Source organism: Propithecus coquereli, unplaced genomic scaffold, assembly GCF_000956105.1.
Source record: "Propithecus coquereli isolate 6110/MARCELLA unplaced genomic scaffold, Pcoq_1.0 Scaffold27, whole genome shotgun sequence".
NCBI lineage: Eukaryota > Metazoa > Chordata > Mammalia > Primates > Indriidae > Propithecus > Propithecus coquereli.
The window spans coordinates 3,111,470-3,122,124 of record NW_012148285.1 but is presented as its reverse complement, the minus strand read 5'-3'; the positions used below and the strand labels follow the sequence as shown (position 1 = coordinate 3,122,124).

Sequence of the window (10,655 nt, the reverse complement as noted above, 5' to 3'; positions counted from 1 at the left end):
GAACTCCTGAGCTCAAACAATCCGCCCGCCTCGGCCTCCCAGAGAGCTAGGATTACAGGCGTGAGCCACCGCGCCCGGCCTAATTTTTTTTATTTTTTGAAGAGACAGGATCTCACTATGTTGCCCAAGCTGGTCTTGAACTTCTGGCCTCAGGTGATCCTCCTGACTCGGCCTCCCAAAGTGCTGGGATTACAGGCATGAGCTACCAAATCTGGCCAAACTTTTTCTAAGGTAAGAAAAACCACCTTTTGTCTGTCCTGTGAGACGTAAGAGCCTCTCTGATCTGCTCATCCATAGAATTTTTTTTGTCTCACTGTTTGTAAAACATTCTAAATGAACTTACTGGCATCAAAAGGGGCGGAGATAGGAGAAAATGAGGTTGAAGAAAAAAAAGTAGCCTTTGCTGTCGATAGCTGGATGCTGCAGTGGAGGCTGCCAGGCCCAGCAGGCTGCGCTGCCCAGAGTCAGCCCGGCCCCAGGCCCTGCGGGTGAGGCCTCTCCAAACCTGCAGCCTTCGTGGAAGCCTGCCTTGCATTTGGCTTCTAATGAAAACGCCCCTTATTGTTGGGAATGAGGGCTGGTGGGGCGTCTTCAGTGGCCAGATCAGGTGGGGTCTGGAGAGCAGAAGTCTGTGGCCCTGATCTTGGCTGCCTGTGGCTGAAGCCAAGCAGGGCCGATACGAAGAGACCCTTGCCCACACTTAGCAGCGTGGCAGCTGGCAGTGATCCGTCAGCTGAATGCTGGAACACGCGCCGAAATGCCAAGTGCCCTGCCGTGCCGCCTGTGCCCCCGCCATGGCAGGACCCGAGCTGAGATGGTTTCTCTGCATGTGCCATGGAGCAGGTGGGGGAAGCATCCTGGAGACAGGCTGGGGGAGAACAAAGGTGCCGAGATCAGGGCTGGTAACAGCAGGTACAACGCTTGCAGAGTGACGGGATGGAGGGAGACCAGGGGCATCCTGTGGGGGCCAGGCCTTGGCGGGCGCCGGCCAGCCCCCAGCTCCTGCTCGTTGTGACAGGACAGGCGTGGCCACTGCTCCATTCCACACAGGACAGTTTCCAGGTGTTGGGACATCCAGTATCCAGTCTAGATTGGTAAAGGTCAACACCACTTTGGCTTGGAAGGCCCCTAGAACCTGCGTGTGCCTTTCTCTTGGGTAGTGAGAAGAAAGAGAAAGCAAATTCCAATTGTTCCCCTTTTCAAAAGGTCCGTTAGGTCTGTGTGCGCTTGCGTGTGTGGCGCGTTTAATTTAGTGCACAAAATAGCAGATATCCAGGGACTCAGAAAATCAGGCTTAAGTCCTTTTCAACCCTGAAATTCTCTAAATATGTTTTATTTTTAAAAAGACCTTGTATGATGGAAATAATAGATGCTCATTAAAGAAAAAACATGCAGAAATGGACAAAGGTGAGATGCCTGCGGCCCTGAGAGCAGCGCTGCTGTCCTGCCGTCCCTCCAGTCACACTGAGGTCAGGCCACCGCGTCTCCCAGAGTTGTCCTGCTTTATGTACAAATCTGCATTTGGATCCTTGCTCGTAAGTGTGAGGCTGAGTTCTGCCAGGGTCTGCGGAACGGCCTGCAGTCTGAGGGTCCCTGTCTCTCAACAGCACCAGCCAGTGGAAACAATGGAGACCCAGGGGACCGCCAGGGCTCAGTGTCGATGGAGAGCCAGACTGCTGCAGCCTGCTCCTCAGATCCCACTCGCATCTACGGTCAGCCCAGAAGAGGCACCGGGGCCTCCCCGGCTACTCCTGGCCCAAGAGCGTCCCCCAGGGCCTGGGGGCTTCCTCCTGGGAGCCTGGCCTGGGCACTGTACCCCTCGGCCCAGAGCTTTACGTGCTGCTTCCTCCCAGTTCCTGCTCCGGCTGAGTCTGCCCGAGCCTGAGCCCTCTGGCCGCAGGGGCCCTCGCTGGTGGGCAGCTGGGGCTGGGCCGTCCCCTTCCGAAAGGCCCTGAGCTGCTGAAGCAGCTGACTCTTCCCAGTGCAGTTCCTGCAACAGTAAAACCACACTCAGCCAGAGCCCGCAGAGGCTGCCCCTCCTGGTGCTCGGCCACTGAAACGGAAGAACGGGGACGTGATTCAGGCAACTGCAGGATCTGGGGGGAGGCCAGTGTGATGACGGACACCGCTGGCTTCCCCTGCTCTGTGTGGCGGTTGAGCAAGACCCCACCACACAGGGTCAGAGGTCTCACCGAGAGTGACTCCAGGGTCCCCCGAGGCTCCCACCCAACAGGAAAGGCAACTCTAACAACATCACCACCCACCCTTTCTGAGTTCATCTCTGAGTTTAGGTTTCAGCTGGTTAAACACAACTGATGAATAATTCTAGAAAGAAATGAGAACCAGCAACATTCTTATCGAAAGAACTCTCTGGTGGAGTTGAGCTAATTTCCTAGTCAGCATGGGAGGGAAAATTCTAATCATCTCAAAGCCCAGACCAGCAAAATAGCTGCCATTTACTGGAGACTCTCTCTGTGCCCAACTCTGGAATCCTCTGAGGTAGGTCCTAAAACTGTCCCCCATTTCCAGATGAAGACGTAGAGCCTTGGCGAGAGTGAGTGATTTGCTGAAGTTCCCTGGGTAGCAAGGGGAGCAGCCTGGATTTGAGCCCAGGGTGTGTGACTGCAGGGCTCGGGGGTCACATCGCAGGTGCTCCACTGGCCTGGCCTGGACAGACGTCCTGGTGCCCGGCACCGAGGGACCAGGAGAAGGAGCTTGCCTGGCTAACACTAACCTCGACTGTGCAGCCTTGAGAAAAGCACAGCCTTGCCAAGGGGCATTGCTAGGAGAAGGAAAAAGTCACGTGAGGGCCAGACACGGAGAGGGAGGCTAGAGTGTCTCCGGGAGCGGGTTCCCGGGTCCTCGAGACACTCAGGAAGAGGCGGCAGCCTCCAGCCCTCGCAGAGGCTCCACACGTGCTCGTCAGTGACCCTTCACCCTGCTTCTCTGCTGTAGGGCCTCATCACATGCCACAGGGAGGGCGCGCTGCATGCGACCCTGCATCTCCAAGTGTAGTTCCGCACTTGCTGATGCTGCCGCAGCACGTAACTCACTCGCCCGTGACCACAGCGTAGGGCCTCCCTCACAGCTCACGCCTGGGCTGCCTGTGAGTTTGACATTTCACTCTAATCTACCCAAGCAGTTTGTTTCTGGCTAGCAAACCTCGCTTCACTCTACCCCTACACTTTCTCCTCCCTTCTACTGCCATCAGTAGCAGGGAGAAGAATCATTTGAGGAGCTAATCTTCAGAAAGAAAATGTACCGAGCCCTCCTCGAGCATGAGCTAGGGTGTCCTCGGTGTCCAAGGCACAGCAGGCCAGGCTGAGAGAGGGTGCTGGGCCCCATATGGGCTCCCACAGGCTACCTTCCCCCACCTCCTAGACCCCCCCGACCCCAGACCTGTACGTGCTGGCCCTTAGGGCGCACGACACAGAGCTGAAAGCACAGTTGTTAAATGTGCCAGGTCAGGGCTTGCTGAGGAAAGCAATGTTGGGACACCCCAAGGGAGGCCCCTTTGCGGTTACCGTGGGCCCTGGGAGGAAGGAGCTGCCCACTCTGCTGGGCCACGCTGGTCTCCCAAAGCCGCTGGCTCCTCCTCCTCCTCCTCACTGTCCGAGGAGCTGGAGCTGGAGCTGGGGAGGAGAGGAAATGGGGTTGCCGAGGTGCCCCAGTGCCCCTAGCCAGGCCTGACTCCCATCAAGGGCTTGGAGTGCTCGGATCTCCCTGGTGACCTGAGGCAGGAGGGTGGCCGGCAGCCACAGCATAGCAGCCGAAACCAAAGGGCCCTAGACTTCCTGCCAAGTGGTGAGGGAGGGTGCAGGGCGATGTGCTCCAGCCTAGACAAAGTTTGCATAGAGCTCAGTCTGAGGAAGTTTGTCCTCTGTCCCTCTTCTTCCCTCCCCACAGGGGACCAAGTGGGACTGTTGGCCAGACCCCGCTCTGGGCTAAAAGCACTTCTCAACTGAGCATTGTTCCAAGCCTTTCACAGTCCCTGTTTCTCCCCACTAGGAACTGCCAGAGGCCTCATGAGACCACCGTGCAACTTTGCCAAGTGGCAAATCTGCTGGAGGGTTTGTCACTGCTTGTACCTCTCCAGGAAATGGTGGGCTGGTGGCTCCATCTGCCGCAGATCAATGTAGATGGTGGGAGGCTCCATGCTGCGCCTCGTGCCCTCGGCCAGCTTCCGGCCTGGCTCAGCCTGGGTGCCTGGCTTCCTTGAAGCACATCTGAGATGAGAAGAGCAGGGGTTGTCAAGTCACTTCTCTGTGGTTTCTCTGTGACCTGTGCTGGGCTTGTCCAATCACAGTGCCTGTGGCTGCCACCCAGTTAGTGTCCACTGTGTGTCGGAAGACACTCTAAGGGTTTGCTCTTTTATTCATCAGAACAGCCCTCATGATTTAGGCCAGCTCTAATAGAACTTTCCATGATGACTGAAATGCTCTTTATCTGTGGTGTCCAGTATGGTTGCCACCTACCACAGGTGGCTATTTAAATTTACATTTAAGCTAATTAAAATCAAATCAGTAAAATAAGTTTGGTTCCTCAGTCACACTAGCCACATTTCAAGTGTTTAGTGGCTAATGGCTACTGTATTGAACAGTGCAGGTCCAGCCATTTCTATCAGGGGCTTTTGGTTGCCAGGCACAAAAACCCACTGCAACTAGCTCAGGTGCAAAGGCGAATTCATTGGCTCTCAGATTCCTAAAAAGGGTGGAACAACCAAAGTGTGTTGAGGGGCAGGGGTCCCTATCTCGACCTCTGCCTACCCCAGCTTGCCTTTCTCCAGATGGCAGAACGGGTGGTGGCCAATAGCCCTTCCTCCCCTATACAGACACAGGGATTGGAAAATCCCAGGGAAAGGCTCTGATTGGCCTGGCTAGGGTCACATGCCCAGGGCTGGACCAATCAGCTGTGGCCAGAGGGGCAAGGTCATGTGACCACCTTTCTACTCCCAGGGAGGCCATGAGGGTAGTGAAGGGAGGGTTCCCACAGGGTTTGAGGAGAGAGCAGGTACTCTGGGGCTTGAGTCCCAGCTCTGCCATTTATGGCCAGGAAGAGTGAACCTCTCTGAGTCTGTTTCCCCATCGCTAAAATGGGCTTAATAGAAGTAACTGCCTGATCAGATTCTTGAGATCAGATGAAAAGATGCGCATCAAGTGTCCTCCCCACAATAAGCCCACATGACCATAGGCCAGTTCTGAAAGGATGAAAGGGGCCGTGACTGCAAGAAGTCCCACCTGCTTCCAGCCTCCTGCTCCTTGGTGTCCCGGGGTGTGTCAGCAGGCAAGTTCCAGGCAGAGGCAGAGGCTCTGGGCTGCGTGGCACACAGGAGGGCCAGCTGCTCCATGAGCGTGTCCTGGGCATTGGGCACAGTGTGGTCTGAGGACAGCCAAAGGAGAGAAGGCTGCTCAGTTTGGCTTATGGCAGCTTGAGCCATGTGTGCGGTGCCCCCACCCCAGCTCTCACTATGCATCACTCCAGACTCCACCTCTGACTCAGCAGGGAGCCTTGTGAAGTAGGAGTGACTTACTATTGAAAGTCTGTCCCACTTCCTTACTCCCCAATCCCACTTGTCAGAGGTAACCATAAGTAACAGTTCTGTGTGCTTTTTTTTTTTATAGCAACAAGACCATCCTTTGTAGATTTTTTTTTTTTTTTTTTGAGACAGAGTCTTACTCTGTTGCCCTGGCTAGAGTGAGTGCCGTGGCGTCAGCCTAGCTCACAGCAACCTCAAACTCCTGGGCTCGAGTGATCCTCCTGCCTCAGCCTCCCAAGTAGCTGGGACCACAGGCATGCGCCACCATGCCCGGCTAATTTTGTGTATATATTTTTAGTTGTCCAGATCATTTCTTTCTATTTTTAGTAGAGACGGGGTCTCGCTCTTGCTCAGGCTGGTTTTGAACTCCTGAGCTCAAACAATCCGCCCGCCTCGGCCTCCCAGCCTTTGTAGATTTTTTCAACTTAACTTTTTTCATTTTATATATTACGTCTTTCCACGTTAACATAGATTCTCTCACTGAGCTGCAGAACATTCTGCGGTAGAACTGATTTAGCTGGATTTGTATTGAATGTGGTCTGCTTCCAACTTTTCACAATTTTAAACAACACTGCAATGAACATCCTTGAGGACACATCTTTACCCACTAGGCTAAGTGTGTAGGATAGATTGTCGAAATGGAATAGCTGGATCAAAGGGTTACGTAGGGTGTACCAGTTACACACACACACACACACACACACACACACACACACACACACACACTCCCTACCAGGGAGTCAGTTTCTCCATATCCTGCCATAAGGGGTGTGAATTGTAAACAAACAAAACTATGTTTAAAGCAGCACAGGGGCTGTCAGTCACAGCTGAGCCTTTGCTCTGGGTTCGGAGGCAGAAACCCCGCACCTGTCCTTGCTCCTGGGCCTCAGGCCTGCCTCCACTCGCCTTTGTAGGCCTGACTGGGGGGTGAGGGGTTGGGGAGCAAAGCCACAAGTACGGTGACGGTGGTGGTATCTTTAGCCTTCCTTTTTAAATGTGGTGTCAAGTGGAAGCAGGAGTGTGCCTAGGAGCTGACTTGAAGGTGCACAAAAGGCAGGACTGACTTTCCCCCAGGAAGAAAGAGGAAGAGGAGGAGGAAGAGGTGTGGGTCACAGGGCAGGGACTGTGTCTGAAGGCCCCTCTTGTGTCCCCTGGACCCGGCCCATCCCTGGCGAGTAGCAGGCTGTCACATACGTGTTGAGTGAACGAGTGAGTGAACGAAGTCTTTCAAGGACTGGTAACATGAGTGTGTGGGACAGGGAGGGGCTGAACAAGCAGAGGGGACGCGTGCAGCTGCAGGGCTGATCGTGACCACAGGACCCTGTTACTGAGAGGCCCAGGAAGGAGCTGCCTGGGGGGGTTCGCTTGGGCTCTGGCATTCAAGGTCAGACCTTGGACTTGGCAGCCGTCAGCTGTCCACCATGCGGTTCCAGGTGCATGATTTTCCTGGTTGTCTTCTTGCCCTGCCAGACTCTGAAGGATATAATCCAAATCCCACTCTTCAAGTTGCTGAAATAATTAAACCAGAGATTACGAGGCTGCCGCAGGCATGAGCGTCTGCCTCCCAGCTGCTGTGACCAGTGGAGACCGTCACAGGATGTTGTGGGGTAGAAACCAGGGTTTAGATGCGTTTGCAGATGGGCTCACCCACCCTTGCCGCTACAGACTGTGAACACCTCCGCTGAGGTGGGGCCTGCATTTCTTGCCACCTCCTTCCTATGCTTTTTTGGGGTCAATACTTTTGATTTTGGAACAAAGATGTTGTTTGACCTGGAAGAAAGAAACCCTGTATTGTTTTAAAACTATTTAGGTTCATACAAGCTCAAAATATTTGGAGGTTAAAAAGCTGTGCTCTTTTAAGAGACAGGTTGTTCTAGGCAGGTGCTAAAACTGGAGGACTTGGCAGAGAGTGCTCTGGGGGCACAGTGGGTGTGATGAGGAGGGAGGACGTTAGTTAGGGACTCAAGTTTATTACATATGACCTTTCAACTTCTGTGGCCCTACCGGTGAGGAAAAATGAAAGTGTTTAGGGGCGAGCAGAGAAAGGAAAGAATGGTTTATTTAAACAGTAAGGAAAATGACTTCTTTGTATACCTTGCTGCCGGATTTCTCTAAGTTGTTAAGAAAAATTATCCAAAATTTGTAAATAAGACAGAAGGAGAATTTCGTGGCCTTTCAGCATCGTGCCTGGAGCATTTTCTAACGTGCCCACCTTTTCTGGGGGAAAGTAACTTGGTTTGTGCAATTGACCAGGGCCCACCTGTTTTCCAACTTTGTAAAACTGAGACCGTGTGATGGTTTCATTTTCTGTCCCACAGACAAGATGACCCCAAAGATAACAGTTTTGTTGCCCTATACAACAGGGTTTTATACATAATGTATCATTTTTATCTCTGACGACTTCCTTTTCCCCCAGTGTTTTACAGAATTCCAGTTTCTCTTGTCTACGGCCGCACCGCCCTGAACGGTGCCTGATCCCATCTGACCTCAGAATTCCAGTTTCTCATAATCTCATTAAACCAGCTCTTCATCCTGCTGGTTCCCTCATTAATGTCCTAAATCCCCCTGTAACAGGTGCTCACTAGTTGAGAACGGGGCCTTTAACCCTGAGAACTACGCTTTACAGAGTCCGCTCCTGTGTTTGTGTACGGCTGTATATGTTTATGTCTACAGTGCACTGACTGGGTTAGTATTCTTTTTCTCTCTTCTTAAAGAAGGCTGCGTTCTGCTTGTTCTTCTGTGGTCTCGTTACCTCTCCCCAAGGACGCGCTCTCTACCGGGACCCCCACCCACTGAGAGGCACCCACCCGCCTGTGGACCTGGGACCCTGGGCCTAAGGTCCCCACGGGCCAGCTGGTTGTAGCCCAGAGCACTGGGAAGGTGGCTGCACGGCAGGGTGCAGGCCTGAGGAGGTGCAGGGCAGTGGGAGACCCTACCTGGAGCGAGAGCACCGGTGGTCCCGCCTGCGGCTCCTCTGGAGGCGTCCCTGGGCTGGGGGCTGACTGTCCAGCGAGGCAGGGCAGCTCCATCATCCCGCTGTGGCCACTACGAGCGGGGTCCTGGGCACCCCAGGGCACTTTCTGGAGTATGTCCTTCTCTATCAGCTTCCTTCTCTCCCGGCGGAGGGCCCTGCGGTCTACAGCACCTTGTGAGGTGGCGCTTGTGGGCTCTGCCTGCGCGTCTCCTTCCTGCGGGGAGAGGGTTGCTTCTCCCCGCAGACCCCAGGGAGGACTCCGGGATCCCCTGGTATGGAAGGACATGTTCCCAAGGTTGCCTTCCAGCCACTTGGGGGTCTCCTCGGCCATCCTAAGAGGAGAGCAGATCTCACCACTGCTCTCAAAAGGCCCAAGGCCCCTTCCTTCCCAAGAGGCTGAATCCTTGGTCTCTGCATTCCATCCGCTCCCGAGTTCCGCGGCACATTGCACAGGCAGCAGAACTGGCTATGGAGAAAACAGGTGTCCTCAGTTGGCAGCCTCAAAAACATACCTCAGGAAATTTTATTTCATAGTACAATTTGCATATAACATAAAATTTTCCATTTTAACTATTTTTATTAATTAATTAATTGTTTTTTTTGAGATAGGGTCTCTCTCTGTTGCTGGGGCTAGAGTGCAGTGGCATCATCATAGCTCACTGCAGCCTCCAACTCCTGGGCTCAAGTGATCCTCCTGCCTCAGCCTCCTGAGTAGCTGGACCTACGGGCTCGTGCCACCATGCCTGGCTAAGTTCTTTTGTTTTTTTGTTCTTTGTACAGACAGGGTCTTGCTATTGCCCAGGCTGGTCTCAAACTCCAGGGCTCAAGCAATACTCCCGCCATGGCCTCCCAAAGTGCTAGGATTATAGGCGTGAGGTACATTTTAACCATTTTTAAACGTACAGTTCAGGCCAGGTGAGGGGGCTCATGCTTGTAACCCTGGCACTTTGGGAGGCTGAGGTGGGAGGATCACTTGAGCTCAGGAGTTCAGGACCAGCCTGGAAACCACAGCAAGACACCATCTCTGAAAAAAAAAAAACAATTAGTCAGAAGTGGTGGTGTGCACCTGTAGTCCCAGCTACTTGGGAGGCTGAGGTGGGAGGATCTCTTGAGCCCACGAGTTCAAGACTGCATTGAGCTATGATGGCACCACTCACTACATTCCAGCCTGGGTGACAGAGCAAGACCCTGTCTCTAAAAAAAAAAAAAGTGTACATTTCAATGGCATTCATAACATTCAAAATGTGAAATCATCACCGTCTATTTCCAAACATTTTTTCCTTGCCCCCGTAAAAACTCTGTACTCATCAGCAGTTACTCCTCATTCCTCCTCTCCCCACGCCTGGTAACCTCCCATCTGCTTGCTGTCTCTGGATTTGCCTATTCTAGGTATTTCATAAGTGGAGTCACATGATATTTGTCCTTCTGTGATTGGCTTCTTTCACTCAGCATATTTTCTAGGTTTATCCAATTTTGTAGTATAAATCAATTCTTTGTTCCTTTTTAGGGCTGAATAATGTTCCCTTGCATGGATAGACCATGTTTTCTTTATCCATTTATCAGTTGAGGGACAGTTGTGTTGTTTCTACTTCTTGGCATTGTAAATGGTGCTGCTACAAAACATCACCATACAAGATTTTTTTTTCCATCCTTTTTGCCTTAGGGAATTTGATTTTGTTTCTCCTAATGCTTTACAATTCTCAGGTGTTACAAGGAGAGTGGGGCTGGGAGGGCGTCCTGCCTTTGACTCCAGGCACCTGTATGTATATGCTGTAGAAGCAGGCTGTGACTATTTCTGAAGCTCTCAAAGCTTGCCTGAAGCCACGGCAGAGGCAGTGCAGGACAGCGGATCCGGAGCGGGGAGTGCTGCCAGCCAGCGGCCTGGCCCCCGTTTTGGAAGTGGGTTAGAGCCTCCAGTGTTTTCACTGGAAACAGGACATTTAACCACAACCACATCAAGAAGAGCTGAACTGGTCTAACCAGTTGGGGCCTGCTGGGTGATGAAAGCTGATGGATGGGTTCTATTTATAAAGGCAGCAGTTAATTTTAAGCATCAAGCCATTAACTTTAGGTAGAGTTCTTGGTCTTACCTGGGAAACAGGGAGACAAGAGATGGAAAATTCACTCTGACTTTTGGCAATTACT

At 52.6% G+C, this 10,655-nt stretch overlaps 1 protein-coding gene across 1 annotated transcript in view; it reads right to left on the bottom strand.

The window, feature by feature from the left end:
• Positions 1-1,713: 1,713 nt before the first annotated feature.
• Positions 1,714-10,655, bottom strand: part of LOC105812969 (chromosome unknown open reading frame, human C16orf71) — an 11,613-nt gene continuing 2,671 nt past the window's right edge. Inside the window, exons 2-7 of the mRNA XM_012647531.1 lie at positions 8,473-8,976; positions 6,928-7,045; positions 5,238-5,379; positions 4,089-4,226; positions 3,525-3,632; positions 1,714-1,990 (exon numbers count right to left, since the gene is read on the bottom strand). Coding sequence (XP_012502985.1) covers positions 1,714-1,990; positions 3,525-3,632; positions 4,089-4,226; positions 5,238-5,379; positions 6,928-7,045; positions 8,473-8,976 — 1,287 coding nt within the window. The remainder of the gene's footprint in view (positions 1,991-3,524; positions 3,633-4,088; positions 4,227-5,237; positions 5,380-6,927; positions 7,046-8,472; positions 8,977-10,655) is intronic.